The sequence below is a fragment of the Macaca nemestrina genome, chromosome 20, assembly GCF_043159975.1.
Source record: "Macaca nemestrina isolate mMacNem1 chromosome 20, mMacNem.hap1, whole genome shotgun sequence".
Lineage (NCBI taxonomy): Eukaryota > Metazoa > Chordata > Mammalia > Primates > Cercopithecidae > Macaca > Macaca nemestrina.
The window spans coordinates 54,780,110-54,808,021 of record NC_092144.1 but is presented as its reverse complement, the minus strand read 5'-3'; the positions used below and the strand labels follow the sequence as shown (position 1 = coordinate 54,808,021).

Sequence of the window (27,912 nt, the reverse complement as noted above, 5' to 3'; positions counted from 1 at the left end):
TTAAAGAAGGAAGGCTTTATTCGGCCAGGAGCTTCTGCAAGACTCACATCTCCAAAAACCAAGCTCCCTGAGTGAGCAATTCCTGTCCCTTTTAAGGGCTTACAACTCTAAGAGGGTCTGCATGAGAGGGTCGTGATTGATTAAGCAGTGGGTACATGACTGGGGGCTGCACATACTGGTAATCAGAATGGCACAGATCAGGACAGGGATTTTCACAGTGCTTTTCCATACAATGTCTGGAATCTATGGATAACATAACCAGTTAGGTCAGGGATCGATCTTTAACTACCAGGCCCAAGGTGTGGCACTGGGCTGTCTGCCTGTGGATTTCATTTCTGCCTTTTAGTTTTTACTTCTTCTTTCTTTGGAGGCAGAAATTGGGCATAAGACAATATGAGGGGTGGTCTCCTTACTTACCAACACCTGGGTTTCCAAGTAGATTCTTCTCCAGTTGAGCCTCAAATGAGACAGCAACTCTGGTAGACATTTGGCTGCAGCTGCAAACCAAGAAATAGCTAAGACAGGTCTCAATCAATTTAGAATTTTATTTTGCCACAGTTGAGGATTGTGATCCATGACACAGCCTCAGGAAGTCCTGAGAACATGTGTCCAAGCAGTTGGGTCACCACTTAGTTTTATACATGTTAGGGAGACAGAAATTATAGGCAAAGACATAAATTGATACATGTAAGGTATACATTGGTTTAGCTCAGAAAGGCAGGACATCTTGAAGCTGCAGAGTGGGCTGCCAGGTCATAGGTGGATTTAAAGATTTTCTAATTGGCAATTGGTTGAAAGAGTTAAGTTCTGCCTGGAGAGTTGAAATCAGCTTGAGTTAAGGTAAATGGGGGGCTGGGTTGTAAAGGTCAAGGCTCTTGTCACATAGATGAATCTTCCAGGTAGCAGGCTTCAGAGAGAATAGATGTGAATGTCTCTTATCAAAGGTGTTAAACTCTGGAGGGACCTATTAAAAGATTCTCAGCTGGGTGTGGTGGCTCACGCCTGTAATCCCAGCTCTTTGGGAGGCTGAGGCATGTGGATCATGAGGTCAGGAGATTGAGACCATCCTGGCTAACACGATGAAACCCCGTCTCTACTAAAAATACAAAAAATTAGCTGGGCGTGGCAGCATGCGCCTATAGTCCCAGCTACTACGGAGGCTGAGGCAGGAGAATGGCTTGAACCTGGGAGGCGGAGGTTGCAGTGAGCCTAGATTGTGCCACTACACTCCAGCCTAAAAAGAAGATTCTCTATAGAATGCGAATTTTCCCTAGAAGAGACAGCTTTGCAGGGCCATTTTAAAATATATCAAATAAATATATTTTGGGGTAGAATACTTTGATTTCCTTTTAGGGCCTGTTACCTGTCGTGTGATGCTATACTAGAGTCAGGTTGGAGGTGGTATCTTATTGGTATCAAGGGTCTGTTCTGTCAGTCTCCGGATCTCTATCTTCATGTTAATGCTGGTCACTTGTGCGTGGATTCCAAAGGGAAGAGAGTATAATGGGGCATGCCTAACATCTCCCCGTTCCTGTCACAGTCTGACTAGTTTTTCAGGTTCCAACAGGCTCTTTTGGCTGAGAAGAGAATCTATTCAGTCAGATGGGGAGGTGGCAGGTGGGCTGGGGTGAGGGCGCTGAGTAGTTTATTTTTGGTTTGCACAACCTGGGGAGACCCTGGAACAGAGGCCCCAGTTAAGCCATGCCTCGTCTCCTGATCTATAGAAACTTTGAGATGATATGTCTGTTGTTTTAAGCAGTCAAATTTGTGGTAATACTGTTATGTAGCAATAGACTGTTCCATTTTGTCTTCTGAATATCGATATGAGGTAGGTGTGGTTGTGTCCATTTTACTGATGGGGAAACTGATGCTCAGAGATGTGAGGGGCTTGCTTGAAATGGGCAACTCCCAGATCCCACGCTGGCTGTCTCAGTGGCAGATGGGGACTGTCAGGCCTCTGAGCCCAAGCTAAGCCATCGCATCCCCTGTGACCTGCACGTATCCAGATGGCCTGAAGTAACTGAAGAATCACAAAAGAAGTGAAAATGGCTTGTTCCTGTCTTAACTGATGACATTCCACCACAAAAGAAGTGAAAATGGCCAGTCCTTGCCTTAACTGATGACATTACCTTGTGAAATTCCTTCTCCTGGCTCATCCTGTCTCAAAAAACTCCCCCACTGAGCACCTTGTGACCCCCTCTCCTGCCCGCCAGAGAACAACCCCCCTTTGACTGTAATTTTCCTTTACCTACCCAAATCTTATAAAACGGCCCCACCCCTATCTCCCTTCACTGACTCTCTTTTCGTACTCAGTCTGCCTGCATCCAGGTGAAATAAACAACCTTGTTGCTCACACAAAGCCTGTTTGGTGGTCTCTTCACATGGACGCGAGTGAAATTTTGGTGCCATGACTCGGATCAGGGGACCTCCCCTGGGAGATCAATCTCCTGTCCTCCTGTTCCTTGCTCTGTGAGAAAGATCCACCTATGGCCTCAGGTCCTCAGACCAACCAGCCCAAGGAACATCACATCAATTTTAAATCAGGTAAGTGGCCTCTTTTTACTCTGTTCTCCAACCTCTCTCACTATCCCTTAACCTCTTTCTCCTTTCTATCTTTGTGCCACACTTCAATCTCTCCCTTCTCTTAATTTCAGTTCCTTTCCTTTTCTCGTAGAGACAGGAGACACGTTTTATCCATGGACCCAAAACTCTGGCGCCAGTCACGGACTTGGGAAGACAGTCTTCCCTTGGTGTTTAATCACGCGGGGATGCCTGCATGATTATTCACCCACATTTCAGAGGTGTCTGACTACTCAGGGATGCCTGCCTTGGTCCTTCATCCTTAGCGGCAAGTACCACTGTTCTAGGGGCCAAGAATCCTCCCGACCCCTTCTCTCAGTGTCTCTACTCCTTCTCTGCTTTTCTGGGAAGCAAGAACCCCCCAACCCCTTCTCTCCATGTCTCTACCCCTTCTTCACTTTCCTAGGAGGCATGAACCCCCCCGACCCCTACTTTCCGTGCCTCTACCCCTTCTCCACTTTCCTGGGGGGCAAGAACCCCCTGACCCTTTCTCTCCATGGCTCTACTCTCTCTTTTCTCTGGGCTTGCCTCCTTCACTATGGGCAAGCTTCCTCCCTCCCTTACCCCTTCTTCTCCCTTAGCCTGTGTTCTTAAAAACCTAAAACCTCTTCAACTCACACCTGACCTAAAACCTAAATGCCTTATTTTCTTCTGCAATGCTGCTTGACCCCAATACAAATTTGACAGTGGTTCCAAATAGCCAGAAAATGGCACTTTCAATTTTTCCATCCTACAAGATCTAAATAATGCTTGTCATAAAATGGGCAAACGGTCTGAGATGCCTGATATCCAGGCATTCTTTTACACATCAGTCCCTCCTTAGTCTCCGTTCCCAATGCAACTTGTCCCAAATCCTACTTCTTTCCCTCCCACCTGTCCTCTCAGTCCCAACCCCAAGCGTCACTGAGTCTTTCTAATCTTCCTTTTCTACAGACCCATCTGACCTCTCCCCTCCTAGCCAGGCTGAGCTAGTTCCCAATTCTTCCTCAGCCTCTGCTCCTCCACCCTATAATCCTTTTATCACCTCCCCTCCTCACACCCAGTCTGGCTTATAATTTCGTTTCGCCACCTGCCCAGCAATTTCCTCTTAAAAAGGTGGCTGGAGCTAAAGGCAGAGTCAAGGTTAATGCTCCTTTTTCTTTATCCGACCTCTCCCAAATCAGTTAGTGTCTAGGTTCTTTTTCATCAAATATGGAAAAGCCAGCCCAGTTCATGGCCTGTTTAGCAGGAACCCTGAGACACTTTACAGCCCTAGACCCTGAAAGGTCAAAAGGCTGTCTTATTCTCAATATACATTTCATTTTATTACCTAGACTGCTCCCAACATTAAATAAAGCTCCAAAAATTAAATTCCGGCCCTCAAACCCCACAACAGGACTTAATTAACTTCCCTTTCAAGGTGTACAATAATAGAGTAGAGGCAGCCAAGTAGCAACATCTTTCTTTTTTTTTTTTTTTTTGTTTTTTTTGTTTTTTTTTTTGAGACGGAGTCTCACGCTGTTGCCCAGGCTGGAGTGCAGTGGCGCGATCTCGGCTCACTGCAAGCTCCGCCTCCTGGGTTCACGCCATTCTCCTGCCTCAGCCTCCTGAGTAGCTAGGACTACAGGTGCCCGCCACCGCGCCCGGCTAATTTTTTGTATTTTTAGTAGAGACGGGGTTTCACTGTGGTCTCGATCTCCTGACCTTGTGATCCGCCCGCCTCGGCCTCCCAAAGTGCAGGGATTACAGGCTTGAGCCACCGCGCCCGGCCGTAGCAACATATTTCTGAGTTGCAAATCCTTGCCTCCACTGTGAGAGAAACCCCAGCTGCATCTCCAGCACACAAGAACTTCCAAACACCGAAATCGCAGTGGCCAGGTGTTCCTCCAGGCCCACCTCCCCCAGGAACTTGCTACAGCCCAACTTGAACTGCACCCCAAAAACTTGGATAGAGTCTGAAAACTCACCAACCAAACAAGTAATTATGCTGAACCGCCTTGGGCACTCTCTAATTGGATGTCCTGGGTCCTCCCAATTCTTAGTCCTTTAATACCTGTTTTTCTCCTTCTCTTATTCCGTTTAGTTTTTCAGTTCATACAAAACCGTATCCAGGCCATCACCATAATTCTATATGACAAATGTTTCTTCTAACAACCCCACAATGTCACCCCTAACTACAAAATCTTCCTTCAACTTCGTACAAAACCATATCCAGGCCATCACCAATAATTCTATATGACAAATGTTTCTTCTAACAACCCCACAATATCACCCCTTACCACAAAATCTTCCTTCAACTTAATCTCTCCCACTCTAGGTTCCCACGCTGCCCCAATCCCGCTCAAAGCAGCTCTGAGAAACATCGCCTATTATCTTTCCATGCCACCCCCCAAAAAAATTTTTTTGCTGCCCCAACACTTCAATACTGTTTTATGTTAGGGACACTCAGAGCAGTCTCAACTCCAAAGAAGAGTTGGACGGTTCCTGTCCTCCTGCAGTGTAACTGCATTCCTTCTTGTTCCAGGAGGTGGCGACTTTTCCTATCTTGGGAACTGAAACTGCCTTTGCAAAAGATATATCAGTGAGAAAATTATAACACTAATCCAACCCCCATCTTGCCCTTCCCTTAATTATTCCTGGGCTATTGGGCCAAGTTAGCTTTGGAAGACATTTAGGCTACAGTTTAAATAGTAGGTCTTGCCCAAAAGCTAATAGGAGTGTCAGAGGTGTCTGAACCACAGCGACTCCATTTTGAATAAGGGCTAGGAAAATGAGGCTGGGACTTGCTGGGGTTCATTCTCAGAAAGTGAGGCATTCCTAGCCTCTAGATGTTTATGGTTAAGGGAATAAAACAGACCTAGACTTGAGAGTGTCCCGATATGTCAATATCTGGAGAACAAAGGCATCCCTAATTTAATTTTACTTTAAAGATAATAGTATCTTGCAAAATACAGTAATTAAGAAAATTAATCCTTTATCACAAACCCTTGTAGCAGAGCACATCTCCCTGTTTCTAGAGTACAAGCTATATCTTTGCTTGATAGCAGCATCATACCTAGGGTAGATGCATTCCTCCTCTTACTTTCAGGAACGCCCTACTCTTGCCTATGCAGTAACTGTCCTTTCACCATTGTACTTCCTTAATAAACTCGCTTTTGCTTTGCACCACGGACTTGCCCTGAATTCCTTCTTGTGTGAGATCCAAGAACCCTCTCTTGGGGTCTTGCTGGATGGGGACTCTTTTCCTGTAACAGGAGGCCATCCAGCTGAGGGGGAGAGAAGGCTGAGTCCTGTTAAGGTGCAGACATTATTTCAGAGGCTATAAGATATGCAACTTCCCCAGTTACTCCTGAAAACAACAACACTACTGATGACTGGCCTTTTGAGATATCTTTCTAGGAGATGATTTGAGTTCAAACTCCACCTCCCATGTGGTGTGGCCAGCCTCATGTCTACTAAACTGTTTCTTTACTACCATGGTCTTTCTTCATACAGTGGGCAGGAAGAACCCCTCAAGTAGTTACGGAACTGGGAAGCCTGATGCCTAATGAGGATGAGAATTAAGACTAATGAACAATAATGATGATAATGAAGACAATACTTCTAATTTATATAGAAAGTTCTCACACCTGCAGAGGGCATGGATGCTCAATGGAGTAGACTGCACAGTCCATTGGCCTCTTTGCTTCTCATTCAGCCTCTGTTTCACGCCACCCACAACTCCCATTGATCCACTGCCTCCGAGTAAGTTGTACTGTGCTTTTGCCTCGGCTAACAGCAGATTGGCCATTGCATTTATCATTCAGATCTCCAAGAGCCCACCTACCCCAGATACCCACTGGCTAGTCCTGACCACTCCAAGTCAGGTTGAACCCCCATCTCACCAGGAATCCGTGCAGCCTGTAGTTCCAGCCTGAAGAGTTTGAGTCACTGTCCTGGGTAGTGGGGCAGAATCTGGACACCTCATCCTGCTGCTGTTTCCCCACTCTGATCCCCACCTGGTCCTAGCTACCTCCCCGGGAGCTTGACCCTGGAGGAGACAGTGCTTTTGGTATGGACTGGAGGAGACACTGGGCAGACAAAGGCGCACTGTCTGCCGAGCCACTGCAGCAGAGGCAGCCCTGCACACTACCTGGCCGTGCACACTACCTGGCGACCGCGATAGTGTACCTGTGCCTGGAGCTGCAGTGAGTGGTATGGCCGCCAGGTGGCGTTGCTGCCAAAAAGCAAAGCCACGAATTACCTGGTCAGGTGGGCAGTCGGGCAGGGCCTGTGGGTTCTGAAATGGAGGCTTCTTCCTCATTGCATTTTGTTCTCTCCACTATTTGGGTTTAGAAAACAAATCCTCCTGTACCATTATCATTTTGTAAACTGCACATACTCCATTATACAGATCCTGTGTGTGTACCAAATCTTTCATAACAAGACAGGGGAAAATGAAGCCGGTGACATTGGCTGAGTGTCTAGGGAAAGTTCTTCATCCTCGAGTTTTCTCCTCTCTGAATTTTAACTTCTTTTAACCTCTTCTGAGGTTTAAAGAAAATGCTCAGTGTTGTATTCAAGTCAAGTATAGATTAAAGGGCTAGAACTGAAAAAAAGAAAAAAATTCCAAATTCTGGTTACTATTGTGGACTAGCTAATTACCCCCATATTTAACAACATCCCTTCTAGTTCACTCACATTTTGTGGGTGGGGGATTTGGGAAGTGGTCTGCTGGACAGGACTTGCTTGGGGTGTCTATGTAGCTGCGGTCAGATGGTGGCCAGGGCTATACTAGTCACCTGAAGCCTTGGCTGGGATGATGTCCGAAATGGCTCACTCTGTGACTTGCTTCTGATGTTGGTTGCTGCCTGGGAGCTCAGTGGGGGCGTGAGGTGCCTCCATGTGGCCTCTCCAGCATAGCTGTCCCAGGATGAATGCACTTCTTACTTGGCAGCTAAATGAAGTTTAAGTGTGGTAGGCAGAATAATATGCCTTCTCCTCCTGCTCCAAAGACGGTCCTCTCAGAATCCATTGAATCTGAGACTATATTACATTGCATGGCAAAAGGGACTTTACATATGTAGTTAGTTAAGAATCTTGAGATGAGGAGACCATCCTGGATTATCCAGGTTAGACCCAATGTAATCACACGGGTTCTTATAAGCGAGAAGCAGAAGGATCAGAGTCAGAGAAGGTGATGTAGTGAGGGAAGCAGAAGTCGGAGTGATGTGAGGAAGGATCTATGAGCTGAGGGACGCAGGTGGCCTCTAAAAGCTGGAAAAGGCAAAGACATAGATTGTACTCTAGAAACTGCAGAAAAGGCCTGGCACCGCCTGCCATTTTAGCTATTTTTGAGTGTATGATTCAGTGGCATTCATTACATTCATAGTGTTGTGTAAAACTGGATATCCACGTGCAAAAGAATGGAGCTGGACCATTACACTCTAAACACAAATTAGAACGGATCCCTCATGTCTTTTTATAACTTCCAGTTTTGGGAAGTTTCTGTACTATCTAATTTTAAAAAATTAGCTTGGCATGGTGAGGGGCACCTGTGGTCCCAGCTACTTGGGAGGCTGAGGTGGGAGAATTGCTTGATCCTCGGAGTTAAGAGGCTACAATGAGCTATGATCATGCCACTGCACTCCAGCCTGGGTGACAGTAGACACTGTCTCTTAAAAAATTTTTTTGGAGAGAGAAAAAAAAAAAGACAGGCTGTTCCTAAGGTGCCTGAGAACCCCAGCCCTCACAGCCTTCTTCATTTAGCATCTTGCTGCCATGTCTCTGGTTCCATCCCATGTGGTGATGCTACACACGAAACCCATCTCCTCCTTCCTTTCCACAAGAGACCCCATTGCACACAGCCACTGGAGGTAAATAAATAAGCTTTAATGAGATTTTGGGCGCTGGAGAAAGACAAGGAGCTTATGTGCCACCAAAGCAACCAATGTTCCTTTGTCTCCCCAACTCTGTGGGGTCCCACTGGCCTCATCACCCCTTGAACCCTTTGCCCCTGCCATCCTGCTGGTTCGTATCTCTTCCCCACACTTCTCTGTTCCCCTCTCTTCCATCTCTGTCCACAGCAAATCCTCCGTCCCGCTTATTTTCTCTTGCAGAGCAGCTCAGGCTTTGCATTCTCATTCAGCATCTTGGCCCAAGATCTTTTCTCCCTCGAGGTATTTTCCCAAACAGTTTTCTTTATAAGAATAATTCTGGTGTCTGCCCTCAAGATCATAGACCTTTTTAAAGTAAACTTGTCAGTTGCATCTGAGCAGCTCGGCCTCCTGGGTCTTGGGTCGCATCCATCTTGGTCCTACAGGAGCGTGTCCTGAGCAACTGCAGTGCCGCCTCCCCCTGCATCCCCTCCCCCTGGAGCTGGAAATAGCATTTGCTTCTTTTGTGGGTTATTTCCTGCCAGTCCCAGCTTGCTGGCTGCAGATGCTGGCCGAAAGTGGCTGCAGCTGACTACCTTCTTCGAGTTCACGTCCAGTAGTTGTCTCTGCTCCTTGGACATGCCCCAGGCAGCTGCTTGCGGCCTGAGTTGCAGCCTCTGGTGACCAGGGTCAGTGGCTGTTTCTTGTAACCACAGAGATCTGACGGATACAGAGAATTGGAAGGTCAAGGCCAGAGGCCAAATTTTTACCAAAATTGTCTAGTGGTCCACACCCTTCTGTGTGGTCTGCTATGCAGTAGAGGCTTAACCTTGCCCAAACAAAGATGAGGCCCTTTATCCTCAGCTCCTGGGCATTCATCTCCAAGCCCTTGGAATATCCTGCTGGTAGCTGATCTGAGAGTCTTGGGCCACTCTGGGCCACATCATAAATGATGTGATTTATGGTGGGGGTCTTGGGCCACACGATATTGGCTTGATGTATGAGGTTAGTCATGTGGGTGGTGAGCTGCTTAATTCAGCACTTTGGGAGGCCAAGGCAGAAGTATCACTTGAAGCCAAGAGTTCAAGACCAGCCTGGGCAACACAGGGAGACCTCATCTCTACAAAAAATAAAAAGATTAGCCAGACATGGTGGCACATACCTGTAGTCGTAGCTACTCAGGAGGCTGAGGTGGGAGGATGACTTGGAGTTGAGAAGTCAAGGCTGCAATGAGCTGTGATTTCACCAATGCACTCCAGTGGGCCAACAGAGCCAGACCCTGTCTCAAGACAAACAAAAAACTCTGGACATGAAGATCTCGAGTGAGCTGCTCTGGTTGGCAGTACTTGCACGTCATCACGTGTGTTGCTGTGAGAATCAGGTGCTGCCTCTATGGCTCCACTGGGAGAGGGCAGCTGGAAGCCGGCGCCTCATCTCTCCTGGAGTGTGGGCTGTGCACCTCCTCCCTGTGCTGATCTTAATCCCTATCTTTTTACTGTAACAAGCTGTAACTGTGAGCCTAACAGCTTTCCTGAGTCTAGTGAGTCCTTCTAGCAAATGAACGGAGGGTGGTCTTGGAGACCTCTGAACTTGCACCTGCCCCCCTCGTTTTGAGGTCTGGCACAGGGAGGGAGGCTGGTCTCTTTGGAGGGGGTCTTCATCCATTGGGGCGGGGTCCAACTCCGGAGGCCCATGTCCTTGCCAGCTCCAGTCTCTCTCCCTGCTCAGTCCCGACGGTGTCACCTTGCGCCCTCTGTCTGTGGATCCTGGCAAAAGCTGGCCTCTCTGCTCACATCTGAATAGGAGATATACTAGAAGAGGGTTTTCACACTTTAGCCTCAGGGCTCTTTTGAACAAAATCAAATATCTTTCCACGGAAGCCCAATGTGCAAAGAACGGCAGGCCCATCCCCTCCCCTCTCCCTGGAAGCCAGGGCGGTGCTTCTCAAGGTGTGGCCACGGGTGGAATTGAGGCGGGGTCGGGGGACGGTGGATATTAAAATGCAGATTCCCTGGCCCTATCACAGACCAGACTGTCTGGGGCTGCGTCTTAGCAAACTCTACAGCGGATTCTGCTCAGCAGGAAGGGTTGGGAAATGCTGCTTGGGGCACCAGGAGAAAAGACCCAGGCTCTTGCGGGCATCTGGAGACGTCTGGTCTGTAGTTCGTGCAGACCCCACACCCTCCTTAGCTCCAGCACTGCACTTACCCCATTAGCCGAGGCGCTGGCATGCTCCTTACCTGGGGAAATAGGAGGGGAAGTCGTCAGGAAGGCATAATGCTGGGAAGCATGGGAAGAAGACATGCCTGGGTGTCAGGGCCCTGAAAATGTCAAGTTCTGCCTCTGCTATTACATGCGGGCGCCATTTCCCTTAATGGTATACACGTGTGTGAGACAGGGATGGCGGGGGTGCTCTGTAAGGATCTGGTCATCCAGTTATTCACTTGGTTATTAAATATCCATAAATATCGAGCCTGGCTCTAGAACCAGATGGATGGGTTCAAATTCCATTTCTTAGGAGCTGTGTGAACTTGGACAAGTGACTTAACCTCTCTGTGTTTCAGTTTCCTGGACTATTCAACAGGGGTGTATTTAGCAAATAGTAGTTATTATTCAGCAAATGGTAAATGTCTATTTTGTGCCAGGTACAGTTTAGGTGCTGGGGACACAGCTGTGAACAAAAGAGATAAAAATGCCTGTTCTTGGCCAGGCGTGGTGGCTCACGCCTGTAATTCCAGCACTCTGGGAGGCTGAGGTGGGCAGATTGCTGGAGTCTAGGAGTTTGAGACCAGCTTGGGCAACACAGCGAAACTCCATCTCTACTAAAAAAATTTAAAAATTAGCCAGGCGTGGGAGCGCATGCCTATAATCCCAGCTACTCGAGAGGCTGAGGTGGGAGAATCACCTGAGCCTGGGAGGTTGAGGCTGCAGTAAGCCAAGATCACACAACTGCACTACTCCAGTCCGGGCAACAGAGTGAGATCTTGTCTCAGAAAAAAAAAAAAAAAAAAAGCCTGCTCTTGTGCAGTTTATGTTAATAATAACTATAATAGTAATAATAGCAATAACAATCATAGTGAATACATACCCAGCATGTGGCTTACAATGTGGCACCTGCTGTGTTAAGTGTTTTACTGTATTATTAGGTACCATCACCCGATTTTACAGATGAGGAAACTGAGTCATACAGATTAAGCTATTTGCCTGTGGTGACATCACTAATCAAACAGTAGCTCGAGGGACCACAGGCAGTCTGGCTCTGGAGTTGACACATTGAATCACGCAGCAAACACTTCCTCGAGTGCCTCTTTTATGCCCAGCCCAGTGGTAGGTGGTCCTGGGGACATAGTCATGACAGTGACAGCCTCAGGTCTGCTCTCTTGGGGCTCACAGTCCACTGGGGAAGACAAACAAGTCCCCCACAGTGATGACCCAGAATGGGCAAGGCTGGGGTGGGAGAGCCTAGTGGATGCTTGGCCCACGCTTGGGGGTCAGGGAGGGCTTCCTGGAACAGGCAGCATCTGTCCGGGATGTGAGGCAGCAGCTTTGTTTAGTGGTTGAGGGAAAAGCTTGGTAGTCAAAGATCTGGCTTCTTCTCTCCATCAACCACTTTCCAGCTATTTGACCATTAGCAGGTAACTCCATCTGTCAAGCAAATATTTCTTCCTCTGTAAAACGGGGCTCATGGGAGAACCACTTTGCTGGGTGCTTGTGAGCATTCAAGGAGATTGTATAGGCCAGGTGTGGTGGCTCACGCCTGTAATCCCAGCTCTTTGAGAGGCTGAGGCAGGTAGATCACATGAGGCCAGGAGGTCGAGACCAGCCTGGCCAACATGGCAAAACCCCGTCTCTCCTAAAAATACAAAAATTAGCTCTGCACAGTGGTGCAGGCCTGTAATCCCAGCTACTCGGGAGGCTGAGGCACAAGAATCGCTTGCACCTGGGAGGTGGAGGCTTTAGCGAGCCGAGATCGCACCACTGCACTCCAGCCTGGGCGACAGAGTGAGAGCCTGTCTCAAAAATAAAATAAATAATAAAAAAATAAAAAAAGTAGAAATTGAAATCGAGGGGGTTACACACACAAAGTGGCACGTAGACGGTGCTCAGCAAAGTATCGTTCCTTTGATTACAGAATTAGCTGGCGCACTTCTCCAGAAGGAGCCATGGGAGGGTGCTCCAGGCAGGGGAACGGCCTGTGCAAATCTCTTGAGGTGTGACAGCATCAGACCCTTTTAGAGCTGAGGATCAGAGGTGCCAGTTCCTGCCAACTTCTCCTAGGAGTCACTCCTGAACAAGGCAGATGGAGTAAGGCTGAGGGGTTAGGCATTATTTCACCCTCTATCCATCTGGCAGGGACTCCCACATCACCTGAATTAAATTTCAAAGTCCCTACAATGGCCTTAAGGCCCTATATGCTCTTCTCCCACTCTGTAAATAAGATTTGTAAATGTAATCAACGAACCACTGAATGGCTCTGCACCCTCATCGGTCAAATGGGGGAAACCTCATGGCAGTGGGGTGATGATTCAGTGAGAAGCACATGGGAAGGACTCAGCACAGAGCCCAGCACATAGTAGGTGCTCAATTATGGCAGCTCTGGTGATGATCACTCGAGGGAGACAGATGATGATGCCAAAGGAACTCACAGGAATATCTGGACCAATAGAAATAAAGCCCGATGCCCATGAGGGTCAGAAGAATCACGATTCCCAGAATCAGGAAGATGATGATGTTACTGGACATGCCTGAGTGCTCACTGGGAGGTCGCTCTGAAAGAGAAGGAAACAGGCATTTAGGTAAGAAAACTCTTGGGGTTTATCCCTCATTCTTTTTTTTTTTTTTTTTTTTTTTTTTGAGACGGAGTCTGGCTCTGTCCCCCAGGCTGGAGTGCAGTGGCCGGATCTCAGCTCACTGCAAGCCCCGCCTCCCGGGTTCACGCCATTCTCCTGCCTCAGCCTCCCGAGTAGCTGGGACTACAGGCGCCCGCCACCTCGCCCGGCTAATTTTTTTTGTATTTTAGTAGAGACAGGGTTTCACTGTGTTAGCCAGGATGGTCTCGATCTCCTGAACTCGTGATCCGCCCGCCTCGGCCTCCCAAAGTGCTGGGATTACAGGCTTGAGCCACCGCGCCCGGCCTATCCCTCATTCTTGAAATGGCATCTCAAATTTCCTTGGAGAGCCGCCACTCCACCTGCCTCAGTCTATTTAATTCAGGTGGACTGGATCCCAACCTCTGGTTCCTAGAATGGGACTTTGACACAGGCCTGGCCAATCAGAACATTCTATTCTCCCTGGCTGCTATGATTGGTTCATAGGTGGGCTGTGGCCTAAGCTGAGCTAATGAGAGCCAGCCCTGGGACTTTGGCTACAGTTATTGAAAGTGGTGTGTTTTTTCCTCCTGCTGTTGCTATTCTGGTAGGATGTGAGCCTGTTGCTGCTGAGGGCCATCTTGCTTCAAAGGCTGCCTGGGAATAAAGCCAGTATAACAAAAAGCAGAGACAAGGGATGTATAAAATAAAAGTTCCTAGGTTACATGGTTGGAGCCCCTGGGTCTAACCATAAACTGAAGGTGAATTTTCAATAAAGTCCTGTGTTGTTTTTTTGTTTAGACTACTTTGTGTTTCTGTCAATTGCAATTGATAGAGGTCTGCCTAATACATTTGGAAAGGCCTGAGTCCCTGAGAGAGAGGAATTCCACATCTATCCCAACCTGTGTGTGTGGAGGGAGTGTATTCAGGCAGCTGAACAACGGCACCAGTGGTATAGGTATGGAGTTAACAGGGGAGTACAACTGGCCCCACTGGTCCTTTTGTGAGAAGGCTTAGGAGAACGATGGGAGCCAGAGAGCACTGGAGAGGGAACCCTGCCTCGACCTCTTCCTTTGGTCCCTGTTCTCCCGACTCAGGGAGTTCCTCACCTTTGACCTGGACGGTCAGTTCTGCCTGGCGAGCTCCTAGGGCATTGGTGACGTTGCAGATGAAAGTTGTGTTGATTGGTTTGTCCACAGGACGGATCAGGAGCTGGGCGCCCTGGGCCACAGCGAAGGGTGGCAGGGGACCCATGGTCCTGGGAGTGACAGAAAGGTGAGGAGGTGGCCTCTGCTGCAGGTCCGGAGTGACAGTGATTGAGCACTCACTGCGTGCCAGGAACCCTCACACCCTCTATGGCATAAGCGGAGAGCAACTCTGGAGGCCCCCCAACTCTTCCCTTCCTCTCACGCCCACACCCAACCCATTAGCCAATCCTGTTGGCCCCGCCTTAAGATCTACCCAGAATCCCACCGCTCCTCAGGGCTTCCAGGGCCACCTCCCTGCTCTGGCGCGGTGCATCCGGGCCCCCAGCAGCCGCCTCCACACTGGGCTCTGTTTCTGCCCTGGCCCCCTCATCTTTTCCCCACATGGCCACCAGAGGTCGCCTGTGAACCCTAAGTCAGTTCCCATCCCTCAGCTCAGTACCCTCTGGCGGCTTAGCCTGGCTCAGAGTTAAACCGAAGTCTTCTCCTGTCACAGGCCCCACATGATCTGGTCCCTGCTACCTCTGCCCATGTTTTCCATTACTTTCCGCTTTGCTCCCGCCTCTGCATCCACAGTGGCCTCCTTGTTGGTCCTCAAACTCTCCAGTTAGGTGTCCAGTGTGTTTGCTTATGCAGGATGGATAGAAACGGGTTTGCCCATGCCGTTCCCTCTGCCCGAATGCTTTCCCCCCAGGTACCCGCAGAGCTCACCCTCATCTCCTTCAGGCCTCTGCTGGGATGTCACCTTAGTAACACCTCACTTGGCCACCCTATTTCAACTGCGATGATCACCCTTCCCATCCCCTTCTCTCTTTTCTTATTTTCTTTTTTTTTTGAGACAGGGTCTCACTCTGTCACCCAGGTTGGAGTGCAGTGGCGCCATCTTGGCTCACTGCAACCTCCATCTTCTGGGTGCACAGAATCTCCCCACCTCAGCCTCCTGAGTAGCTGGGACTACAGGTGCGTGCCACCACACCCGGCCAATTTTTGTATGTTTTTTGGTAGAGACAGGGTTTTGCCATGTTGGCCAGGCTGGTCTCAAACTCCTAGACTCGAACTCCTAGCCTCAAGTGATCCTCCCATCTCTGCCTCCCAAACTGCTGGGATTACAGGCATGAGCCATGGCACCCAGTCCCATTCCCTTCTCTGCTTTATCTTTTCCACGGTATTTATCACCATTGCATACACACTACACACCTCATGACTTTATCTTGCTTCTTGTTTCTTTCACCATTAGAATGGAAGCTCCATATGGGGAAGAAATTTGGTCTGTTTTATTGACCCGCGTACGTCGGTTAGTTGCACCTGGCTTACTTACTACAGTAAGTAGTCAAGGAACACTGGTTTAATGAACAGAGGTGGAGGAGATGGAAGCATCGGGCTTTGGGCACTCTGCAGAGCTGGGATGCAAACGCAGCCATCCGGCTCAAGAGCCTGAATTGTGGCACTCTGAGGCAGGACAGTAAAGGCACCATCACACCAATCGAAACCTTTGACCAGCAATTCCTTCCACTGACAACTGCTGACAAGTGACCACTGGGGATGGTTACCACCATGGCGTTTGCAGAGTAGAAAATGGAAAATGGGCCGGGCGCGGTGGCTCAAGCCTGTAATCCCAGCACTTTGGGAGGCCGAGACGGGTGGATCACAAGGTCAGGAGATCGAGACCATCCTGGCGAACACGGTGAAACCCCGTCTCTACTAAGAAATACAAAAAAATAGCCGGGCGAGGTGGCGGGCGCCTGTAGTCCCAGCTACTTGGGAGGCTGAGGCCGGAGAATGGCGTGAACCCGGGAGGCGGAGCTTGCAGTGAGCTGAGATCCGGCCACTGCACTCCAGCCTGGGCTACAGTGAGACTCCATCTCAAAAAAAAAAAAAAAAAAAAAAAAAGAAAATGGAAAATGACATCTGTGTCCTCTACTGGGGACTGGTTAAATAACTGATGTCATCCACATATGTTGGAATCCCTTCCCTGCCCTTTGGGAGGCCCAGGCGAGAGGACTGCTTGAGTACAGGAGTTCAAGACCAGCCTGGGCAACATAGTGAGATCCTGTCTCTATTCTTAAAATTGTGTTTTTGTTTTTTTTTTAAAAAAGTGATGGAATCCCAGCAACATTGAAAAAGGGGCCAGGTTAGCCAGGCGTGGTGGTGTGTGCCTGTAGTCCCAGCTATCTGGGAGGCTGAAGCTAGAGGATCACTTGAGCCCAGGAGTTCAAGGCTGCACTGAGCTGTGATTGTGCCACTGCATTCCAGCCTGAGCAACAGAGTGAGGCCCTGTGTCAAAAAAAAAAAAAAAAAAAAAAGCAGGGGAGCTGGGGGTGCTCTGAAGTGCATAATATGATTGATGGATGAATAGAGGGACTGAAGGAATCACAGAAACATGATAAAGCAAGCACAGTAAAATGTTAGTGGGGGAATCCACGTGGTGGAATCTTAGGTGCTCACTGGAAAATTCCTGACTTTTCGGTATGTTTGACAGTCTTCCTAATACAACGCAGGGGAAAATGGAGTGTGGATCTCTGTGCTTTGACATGGAAAGGTATTCACAAGATACAGGAAAAGTTTCAAAATTATATGTATAGCATAATTCCAGTCTTTGTTTAGAAACAGAGAGAAAGAAGACAGAAGGATGTATAATAAGGGGTCACTGGTTATTTCTGGAGGTGGCTGGGTACACTTGACTATAGGTACTTCTTTCTTCTTTTTGCTCATAACTAAATTGTTTGATATTTCTACAGTGGATACAAGTTAGTTTTGTAATAAGGAAAAAGATGTAAGGCTGGGCGAGGTGGCTCACACCTGCAATCCCAGCACTTTGGGAGGCTGAGGTAGGTTGATTGCTTGAGGCCAGGAGTTGGAGACCAGCCTGGGCAATGTGGCGAAACCCTGTCTCTGCAAAAAAATACAACAAAATTAGCTGAGTGTGGTAGTGTGTGCCTGTAGTCCCAGCTACTCAGGAGGCTGAGGCAGGAGGATCATCTGAGCCCAGGGAGGTCCAGGCTGCAGTGAGCTATGATCACACCGCTGCACTCCAGCCTCGGCGACAGAGTCCCTTCTTAAAAAAACAAAAGGTGGTTCAGTAAAATTATGTAAATTATGTAAAATTATGCATTATAAAATTTTGTATTATCCCTTTGCCTTTCTCTTACCCTGCTCTTGACCCCAGCTTCAGTATGAATCTGGGGAAATCTTATTGCTATGAGCCTCAACTTTCTCATCTAGACAATGGGGATAGTACTTGCTCCATCCAGAGATAACCAAGTAGGTTACACAAGGTGACGGTGAGGTGGTTACAGTCTAGCGTGGGGGTGTCCAATCTTTTGGCTTCCCTGGGCCACACTGGAAGAAGAAGAACTCTCTTGGGCCATACATAAAATACACTAACACTAATGATAGCTGATGAGCTAAAAAAAAATTGCAAAAAAAAAATCTCATAATGATTTAAGAAAGTTTACAAATTATGCGGCCTGCAGGTTAGACAAGCTTGGCCAAGAGGCGGAGGACCAGCTTTGGAGCCAGGGCTGATTCAAGGGCCGCTTCTGCCCTCTCGTGGCTGGTCTTTAACCTGGGCATGACAACAGCTGCTGACTCTGCACAGCATGGGGTCACGTGGGATTCGGGGGAAGTACCGGGCACAGAGCAGGCACACCCCAAGAGCAGGTGCATCCACCAGCCAGGATTAAACCACCTGCTAAACGCCTCAACTGCAAAACAGAGATGCCCCCCACTGGGCATCTCTTCCCTCCTCTTTTTTTCTTTTCTGAATCCCCCTGCTCTCTTAGACCAGGATTCCAGGCCCCTAGCCTCTCCTCCCTCAGACCCAGGGGTCCAGGTCCAGCCCCTCCTCCCTCAGTCCCGAGTCCAGGCCCCCAGCGTCTCCTCCCTCAGACCCACAAATCCACACCCCCAGGCCCTCCTCCCTGAGACCCAGGACTCACGTGCTCCAGTTGTAGCCTGTGGGCTCTGGGTTGCTGCGAGCGTCGCAGGTCAGGGTGGCCTCATTCTGGCTGAGGTACCAGTTGTTATCATAGCCAGAGATGGATACCTCTGGGGGGTCTGCAGGAAATGGACACAGAGGTTCAGAGACAGGGAGACTTTGGGGAGCCGAGGGCTACGTGGGATTCACATCACTGCAGGAAAAGGCCTGGGGATATTTGGAAAACAGCGGGAGCTGCAGAGGCCTAGGAGTCGTCTAGGGAGATGGGGTGCCGCAGAGAGCAGAAGCCTGGGAGTCTGTGGTCAGTGGGCACATGGAGAGGGCTTCTGAGGACCTGCTTTTCTCCACTAGCTTTCCTGGGTGGCCCGGACCAGGCATGTCTTGGGTGTCCTGCGGGAAAAGGCCTCCTCCTTTTCTCACTCATAGGCAATGACCACTCATAACACATGGCAGTGTATTCAAGGCTCCGACAAGTCCTGCGGGAAAGAGTCCTGGATAACCCTGCTCTAGGCTGCTGCTCAGCCATCCCCGATGTGATTGACAGTGAGGGCCTTTTGATGTCCTCAGGGGACAGGCCCCAATGGGACAGGGTTTTTTGGGGGGTGAGGGGTAGGAGTCAGTGTAGATCTCCTCCTCGCTCAGACCCAGTGACAGTGTTGAGGGACTCCAGGATAGACAGTACCTGAGGGAATCTGTGTACCACTTGCCTGGCGGGGGAGTAGGCAGTATAGACAATGATGGGAGGAACAGTATGAATGATGCCTAGAAGAGCTTGTGTAGATATTACTGATGGGCTCAGTGTAGACAGGGTGTTGGAATATTACAGTAGATGCTATATTGTCAGGCCAGTGTTGAAATGTTGTGGTGGGGGTGAGATCACCCCCACATATAGAGTGTGCCCCCGGGAGCTGGTGAAATTAAGACAGGCCCTGTGTGTGTGTGTGTAGACAGTATTTGGATGAGCCAGTGTAGACGATGTGGGACCTTAGTCTAGCTGTCCAATGTGGCACTTACTGGCCACATGTGACTACTGAGCACCCGAAATATAGCCAGGCCAAAATACACACCAAATTTCAAAGGCTTTAGTAGGGCAAAACAAATGGGAAAGATCTCAAGAATAATTTAAAAAAATTACAAGTTGAAATAATATTTTGGGTATATTGGGGTACGTAAAGGCAATTATGAAAATTAACTTTGGCCAGGCACAGTGGCTCATGCCTGTAATTCCAGTACCTTGGAGGGTTGAAGCAGGAGGATCACTTGAGCCCAGGAGTTCGAGACCAGCCTGGGCAACATAGGGATATCCTGTCCCTACAAAAAAATTTAAAAAGGCCAGGTGTGGTGGCTCACATCTGTAATCCCAGCACTTTGGGAGGCCAAGGTATGGGGATCATGAGGTCAGGAGTTTGAGACCAGCCTGGCCAACATGGTGAAACCCCGTCTCTACTACAAATACAAAAATTAGCCAGGCACTGTAGCCAGGGCCTGTAATCCCAGGTACTCGGGAGGCTGAGGCAGGAGAATCACTTGAATCTGAGAGGCGGAGGCTGCAGTGAGCTGATATCGCGCCACTGCACTCTAGCCTGGGTGACAGAGCAAGACTCCATCAAACACACACACACACAAAATTAGCTGGGCATGGTGTCACACGCCTGTAGTCCCAGCTACTCAGGAGACTGAGGCTGAAGTGGGAGGATCACTTAAGCCCAGGAGGTTGAGGCTGCAGTGAGCTGTGCCACCGCACTCCAGTCTGGGTGACACAGTAAGACCCCGCCTCAAATAAATAAATAGATAAATAAAGAAACAAATAAATTTCATCTCTTTTTTTTTCTTTGTTTTTGAGATGGAGTCTTGCTCTGTTGCCCAGGCTGGAGTGCAATGGCACGATCTCGCTCACTGCAACCTCTGCCTCCCAGGTTCAAGTGATTCTCCTGCCTCAGCCTGGCCAGTAGCTGGGATCACAGACACCTGTCACCATGCCTGGCTAATTTCTGCATTTTTTAGTAAAGACGGAGTTTTACCACATTGGTCAGGCTGGTCTTGAATGCCTGACCTCAGGTGAGCCACCTGCCTCAGCCTCCCAAAGTGCTGGCGTGAGCCACCGTGCCTGGCCTCTTTCTTTTAATTTTTTTAATGGGGTGGCTGCTGGAGAATTTAAAATCCTATATGCAGCTTGCGTGCTATTTCTGTTAGACAGCACTGGTTAGAGAGTCCCTGGGGCTGTCGGTGGAGATAAATGTGTGGGTGTCAATGTCGATGACGCCGTGAGGGAGCTGCTGGAGGTAACGCTGTGCAGGAGAACCAGGACAGATGCTGTCAGGGGCCGTGCAGACAGAACACAAGGAGGCCAGTGTGGTGATGTGGGGTGAGACTCCATAGCCTGTAAGTGAGCCAGTGTAGACAACACTGGGCAGAGGAGCATGGAGACTACACTGGGGGACTCTGCAGACACTGCTGAGGGGAGCCAGCACAAACAACGTGGGAAGATCAATGCAGCCAGCACCCGGCAGAGATGGTCGATCATGGCTCAGGGGAACTGGTCGATACAATGTGGGAGGTGAATGCAGACAGTTCTCCAGGGAGTCAGTGTAGACAGTGTCGAGGGGCACTTTAGAGAGTGCCTAGGAGAACCAGTGTAGAAAAAGTGGGGTGTTTATATAGACAGTGGTCATAGGAGCCAGTGTAGACACCATGTGAGACAGTGAAAACACCCCACAGCTGATGGCCGAAATAGCTGGTGTAGACAATGGGGATAGTGCTGTCTGCGGCCCAGAAGAGCCAATGTAGACAATGGTAAGGCAGTGTAGAAAATGGACAAGAGGCTAGATGCAGTGGCTCACGCCTGTAATCTCAGCACTTCGGGAGACTGGGGTGGGAGGATCACTTGAGCCTAGGAGTTTGACACCAGCCTGGGCAACATAGCAAAACTCTCTCTACAAAAAATTGTAAAATTAGCTGGGCATGGTGGCTGTACCTGTAGTCCCAGTTACTTGGGAGGCTGAGGGAGGAGGATCGCTTGAGCCTGGAAGGTTGAGGCTATAGGAGCCATGATCATGCCCCTACACTCCAGCCTGGTTGACAGAGCGAGAACCTGTCCAAAGGGAAAAAAAAAAAAAAAAGGCCACGCACGATGGCTCATGCCTATAATTCCAGCACACTTTGGGAGGCCGAGGCAGGCAGATCACCTGAGGTCAGGAGTTTGAGAACAGCCTGGCCAACATGGTGAAACCCTGTCTACTAAAAATACAAAAATTAGCCAGGTGTGGTGGCATGTACCTGTAATCCCAGCTATTTGGGAGGCTGAGGTAGGAGAACCACCTGAACTTGGGAGGCAGAGGTTACAGTGATCCGAGACTGTGCCACTGTACTTCAGCCTGGGTGACAGAGTGAGAACTTATTTCAAAAAAAAAAAAAGAAAGAAAAAAAGAAAGAAATGGACAAGGGAGTGGGTGTAGACAAGAAGGGCGGCAGTGCTGATTGTGGCCAGGAGAACCAGTGTAGCAATGTGGGGAAGGTCATTGTGGATAGTTGCCTGGGGAAGCAGGTGTAGGCAGTTTGGGGGCAGTGTAGACTGTGCTCAAGGGAGTCAACAGAGTGTGGGGTATCCGTGCAGACAGTGGCTAGAGGAGCCAGGGCAGACAATCTGGGTACCAGCATTGACTATGGCCCGAGTAAATTGGTGTAGGCAATAGGGACAGTGTTGTTTACGGCCCAGGGGAGCTGGTGCAGACAATGGGGGTGGGTCGTGTAGACAAGAGTCAGGGGAGCCAGTGCAGATGAAGGAAGCAATGCCTACAGTGCCTTGGGGAGTCAGTGTAGACAGTGGTGGGGGCAGCCTGGCAGTGGATCTTGCCGTCACTGACTCGGGCACACTCACAGTAGACGGTGAGGTTCACAGTTAGCAGCTGAGGCTTCTCAAAGCCCTCGTGCTCCACCTTGCAGGTCACACTCTTGCCGTCCACCTGGCTTGAGGGCACCAAAATCCAGAGGCTGGTGACAGTGACTGTGCCAGACAGGAACCCTGGCGCCTGGCTGGTATTGGGCATCCCGCCCAGGTCTGAGTGCCAGGTGATATGGGCCGGCGGGCGACCCCCTGTGGAGACGCAGCGGGCCACGGGCACTGGCTTTCCAGTGAGCTGGACCTTCTGAACCTCAGCTGTGTTCTGTGGCTTGGCTGGGAAGAGGAACAAAAGCAACAGGTCATTCAATGAACCCCTCTGTGGTAGAAGGAGGCATTCATTAAGGGTACAGGATGGCATGGTGGCTGGGCGGGGTGGCTCATGCCTATAATCCCAGAACTTTGGGAGGCTGAGGTTGGTGGATCACTTGAGGTCAGGAGTTCGAGACCAGCCTGGCCAACACGGGGAAACTGTCTCTACTAAAAATGAGCCAAGGTGTGGTGGCACACACCAGTAATCCCAGTTACTTGGGAGGCTGAGGCCGGAGAATTGCTTGAACTTGAGAGGTGGAGGTTGCAGTGAGCCGAGATTGTGTCACTGCTCTCCAGCCTGGGCAACAGAGTGAGATTCTGTCTCAAAAAAAGAAAAAGAAAAAAAAAAAAGGATGGCATGGTTTAAACCCCTGCTGTGTCCCTGAGCAGCTGGGTGGTCTTGGGCAAGTCTGTGCCTCAGTTTCCTTGTCTGTCGACAGGGGTAATGATGGCACCATAGGCAATAAGAATATGCAGGTGAAGCTGTCAGAATGGCACATAATAAGTGCTCCATAAATACTGTTTGCTGGAAAGTGCTGGGGCCCAGCAGTGACCAAAATAGCCCTGGTTCTGCCCTCATGGGTACAGTCCAAGGGGGCAGACAGACTCTTTCCTAGGCAGTGATGACTCGGAGAGGGCAGGGCTGGGAAGGGGAAACCCAAAGGGGATTATGCTAGTCTGGGGCTCAGTGGAGGAGAGGAAGCCTGAGCCCTGAAGTTGAGAAGGGAAGTGACTTGCCCATGGTGACACAGCTGTAAGCAGCAGAGCTAGGCTTTCACATAAGGTCTGTCTGACTCCAAAACCACCTTGACCATCTCTTAATCATCATCCTGGTGATTCCCAAACCTGGAACTTGCTTCCCCATCATTACCTGTATTATTTACCGAAGATTTCTCCTTAACTTGACTCGCTGTTTCTGTTTTACCCTCATCCTAAACCATGATACCTGGAATCCCAGGCTTGCTGGAGTGACAACAGCTGCCTGTGGTCGGGTGTTGTGTGCCAGGCACAGTTCCAAGCCCTTGACATTTCATGAGTTTCTCATGCACAGGCCTGGAATAGTTCTTGGCACATAAGCTTAAACAAAACAAAACAAAACAAAATAAAACAAAACAAAAACAAGTTGGGCGTGGTGGCACATTCCTGTAATTCCAGCTACAGGAGGGTAGGAACATCCCTTGCGCGCAGGAGTTCCAGGCTGCAGTGAGGACCTGCTGTGACCACACCACTGCACTCCAGCCTGGGCGACAGAGCTAAACTCTGGCTCAAAAAAAAACAGGGTCAGTTTTCTTGAATCCTCATGGTGATCCCCATCCCACAGATGAGGAAACTGAGGCACAGAGATTTCTTGCTCAAGTTCCAAGAGGAGGGCCTCATAGAGCTCATGAAAATGAAAGCAGATCCCCTCCTCTTTTGGATATCAGGATCCTTGCTTTCCTGTCTGTCTGTTTCAACTTTCTCCTTTTTCACCAAATAAAGTAACAGTAACTGACAGCTCTAAGGGGCTCACATGGGCCAGCGGTGAAGCTCTAAGGCTGCACCGGGACACTGAGGACAGCTTTCCAAGGGTGATACTATTGTCACCAACCCTTTTACAGATGAGGAAAGGAGGGGCCAGGAAGAGGCCACCCAGGCCTCCTCCCTTCCGGGTTCCCTCCAAACTCCTTTTCCAATATACCCCTCCCTCTGCCTCAGGGTGTTCTGACCCCAAGATTGGGGGTCCTTACGCCAGGAGATCTCTGCTGGCCTGCCCTGCAGCCCCTCCCCCCATGCGCTCCCCTGACCCCAACCCCATCTCCTTTTGTCCCCAGGGAATCTGCTGTGGAGGGAATCTCCCTCCCTCCCTGGCCTCCCCGGCCTCCCCACTCTGCCGACTTCCCTGACCCTCCCACCAAGTCTCCGCCTTTCATTCAGCCTCCCCAAAACCCCTGCTCACCAAGCACTCGGAGCCAGATATCCACGCTCCTTTTGCCCTGCGGGAAGATGAAGAACACACAGGTGTAGCTGCCTTCATCCTCGACGCGCAACCCGAACATCCTCAGCGAGGCATCCCGAAGCTCTGTGCCCAGTCTGACGGCCACGAATTCCAGCCGTTTGGGCTCCGAATACTTGGGGCCCTGCGTTGGGTGGAAGATGGCCATGCTGCCGGATTCACCATGCCGCGACCAAGTCAGCTGTGACACGTGAGTCTCCTCCATGCCGGGCACCTGTAGGTAGCAGGGCAGCGTCACGGAGTCGCCCAAAAAGCCGGGCACCTGGGTGGGCGCCTGCACGACGATGTCCCCTGCGGAGAACCGAAGAGAAGGTGTCAGACCCGGGGCATTCCTGGGCTAGATAGGGAGGGGCTCCGGGAGCCCGGGCACCTGGGCGTGCAATTGCACGCTGGGGCCCTGGAGCCCTGGTGGACGGTGGGGTGTAGGGGGAGGGGGGACTGGGGCACTAGTTGGGGTCATGGCAGGCGAGGAGGGTAAGGGCATCTGGGATGGTCTGCAACTTGGCCGTGTTCCTTCACTTTGGCTATTTATTACCATATTTCTTCTGTTATTACCGTATTTCCCTCAATCTCAACATCATTGATTTTAAAAATTATGGTAAATATGTGGTTAAAAACTAAATTTACCATTTAAGCCATTTAAAGCATACAGTTCAGTGGCACTACACACATTTCACAATGTTGTGCAACTGTCACCACTATATAGCTCCAGACTTTTTCTTTTCTTTTTTTTGAGATAGAGTCTCGCTGTGTCGCCTAGGTGGAGTGCAGTGGCACGATCTCTGCTCATTGCAAGCTCTGCCTCCGGAGTTCAAGCAGTTCTCCCGCCTCAGCTTTCCGTGTAGCTGGGATGACAGGCTCCCACCACCACACCCGGCTAATTTTTTATATATTTTTAGCAGAGATGAGGTTTCACCATGTTGGCCAGGCTGGTCTTGAACTCCTGACCTCAAGTGTTCCTCCTGCTTCGGCCTCCCAAAGTGCTGGGATTACAGGTGTGAGCCACCGCACCTGGCCCTGAACTTTTTCATCACACCGGTGTCGTAGCTTTCACATACCATGACTGTCGTTATTTACAGCACAATTGCCATTAGGGGTTAGAATACCCTCAATGTAGAAAATAGGGAGAAATCCTCGATGTTCAAATCCATGAAAAGCTGTATTATTACTCCGGGTAGGTCCTGGCTGGAAGAATGTGGGGGATCGTGGCACAAGAGGAAGGCAATTATAGTGAGGCTTCAGGCCGGTTACTTAACCTGTCTGATTCTTTTTCCTAGTTTGTACAATGAGACTTAGAACAGTGCACACTCACAGGGCGCTGACACAGATCAGGGGCTATTCTGGGTGCTTCACATATATCTTGGCATTTAATCCTCAAATAGCCCCCTGAGGCCAGCACTACTGTTAACATCATTTTACAGACAGGGAAACCGACACAGAGTATAGCATCCTCCAAGTCATACAGAGGTTTAGTGGCAGAGGTGGGATTTGAACTTGGGTGGTCAGAGACTGACCTCTAAACCCCCAGGTCCTATATAAAAATCTTTCTGCTAAGGGCCCTAGCACATAGTAGGTCCTCCACATGTGTCAGCGCTTATTGACACTAATAAACATAGTCCTATGTATTCTTTTCTATTTTCAAATTTTTATTTAGTTAATTATTTTTATAGAGATGGGGTCTTGCCATGTTGCCCAGGCTGGTTTTGAATTCCTAAGCTCAAGTGATCCTCCCACGTCAGCCTCCCAAAGTGTTGGGATTACAGGCATGAACCACTGTGTTTGGCTGCAATCAGCCTGGGCAGCATAGCGAACCCTATCTCTACCAAAAATACAAAAAAATTAGCCAGGTGTGGTGGTGAGCACCTATAATCCCAGCTACTCCAGAAGCCACAGTGAGGATAGCTTGAGCCTGGGAAGTCCAGGTTGCAGTGAGCCCGGATTGTGCCACTGCACTCCAGCCTGGGCAACAGAGCAAGACCTTGTCTCTCTCTCTCATACACACAGATACACACACACACACTATATATACACGTATATTTACACACACATATACATACACACAAAATATATAAATAAATAATAAAATAAATATTTATTTCCTCATTAAATGTATAACAAAATATATATTTTTTATTATATAAATGTTATAAATATATAATATATTTAATATATATTTAAGAAATATATTGTATATTATAATATGTTATTGTTACATAATACATAATATATAATATATATTATTATAATATATAACAATAATATATAATATATATATTCATCAGGAGTTTGAGACCAGCCTGGCCAACATGGTGAAATCCTGTCTGCTAAAAATACAAAAATATTAGCCAGGCATGGTGGCACATGTCTGTAATCCAAGTTACTCGGGAGACTGAAGCAGGAGAATCGCTTGAACCCGGGAGGAGGAGGCTGCAGTGAGCCAAGATCAGGACACTGCACTGCAGCCTGGATGATGGAGTGAGACTGTCTCAAAAAAAAAGAATGAAAGAATGAATGAATGGCCAGTCCCCTGGAGTCAGACATTGGGGGTCAGAGGGGTAATGGTGTCAAGTGTCACCCACTGTCCGCCTCCCCAACTTCAACCATCCTCTCTGTCCAGACCCAGCCCGCCAGCAGGCTGCTGGGTTATGGCCTGGGTGTGCTGAGCAGGAACCTGGGTAAGGTAATCCCGCATGAGTCACCATCTGCTGATTTTCCGAGATTCTCTTGCCTTTTGGGGAAATGTCCGCACTCAACTCCATCCCCTTTCCGAGGGGCCCAGAGGAGGGTCTTGTGCCCACCCTGTGTTGCTGCCAATTTCGAGGAAGTTCTAAACCCAACTCCGACCGCTCTCCGGATGGCTACGAGGAGGGTCCTGCCCTCGCCCCGTGTTCCTTCAAACCCCGGGGCAGAGATGGGGGGTGGGTGGCGCCGTCATCTTCGGGGACCCAGGGGCCGAGTACCCGGCCTGGATGCGGAGCTGGGAGCGAGAGAGGGGCCGCCGGACTGCGCGGGGGTCACTCACCGGTTCCTGGGGGTGGCCAGGACAGCACCAGTAGCGCCAGCAGCAGCGGCGGCCATGCGGCGGCCATATGAGTTGCCCCGGGCAGCTGGGCCTCCGGCGGGCGTCTCCTTCTCGCTTCCCGGCGCCGCTCGCTCTGCCGCGGCCGCTGCGAGTCCAGCTCCCGGAGCTCAGGTCCTGGAATCCCCGGGGGGCCGCTCCGTCAGTGCCTGGGGTGGGAAGAAGAATACCCACTTCTTCAAGTTCCAGACAAGTGACGGGAGGGGAGGGGAGTTGACGGCGAGTCCCCTCAGGCGCGGGGGCGTCACCCAGGCTGCGCCCTCACT

At 49.7% G+C, this 27,912-nt stretch overlaps 1 protein-coding gene across 6 annotated transcripts; it reads right to left on the bottom strand.

The window, feature by feature from the left end:
• On the bottom strand, nucleotides 1–27,908 carry LOC105478512 (poliovirus receptor homolog). Of its 6 annotated transcripts, none has more exons than XR_011617634.1 (9): nucleotides 27,590–27,902; nucleotides 24,511–24,858; nucleotides 22,242–22,538; nucleotides 18,366–18,483; nucleotides 14,332–14,480; nucleotides 13,025–13,183; nucleotides 10,623–10,654; nucleotides 9,577–10,225; nucleotides 1–9,134 (listed from the first exon to the last, which is right to left on the bottom strand). XR_011617634.1 is itself a non-coding variant. In XM_071087089.1 (8 exons), the coding sequence occupies exons 1-8, from the start codon at nucleotides 27,654–27,656 to the stop codon at nucleotides 10,154–10,156; spliced, it is 1,242 nt and encodes a 413-aa protein (XP_070943190.1). In that variant the 5' UTR covers nucleotides 27,657–27,902; the 3' UTR covers nucleotides 1–10,153. The 6 variants fall into 6 exon arrangements, 4 of the variants coding, with proteins under 4 accessions (XP_070943190.1, XP_011734201.2, XP_070943191.1 ...); XR_011617635.1 differs by having other exon boundaries at nucleotides 1–7,815; XM_071087089.1 differs by having other exon boundaries at nucleotides 1–10,225.
• Between the last annotated feature and the right edge of the window lie 4 nt (nucleotides 27,909–27,912).

Excerpts from the sequence above, each read along its gene's own strand:
- LOC105478512 (XM_071087089.1), bottom strand. The coding sequence starts at position 27,656 with ATGGCCGCCGCATGGCCGCCGCTGCTGCTGGCGCTACTGGTGCTGTCC. Across the intron at positions 10,655-13,024 it reads TCATCATCTGTCTCCCTCGA|GTAAGGAGCATGCCAGCGCC; the intron begins GTGATCATCACC and ends CTATTTCCCCAG. Across the intron at positions 10,226-10,622 it reads CCAGCGCCTCGGCTAATGGG|TATATCTCCTATTCAGATGT; the intron begins GTAAGTGCAGTG and ends ACCCTCTTCTAG.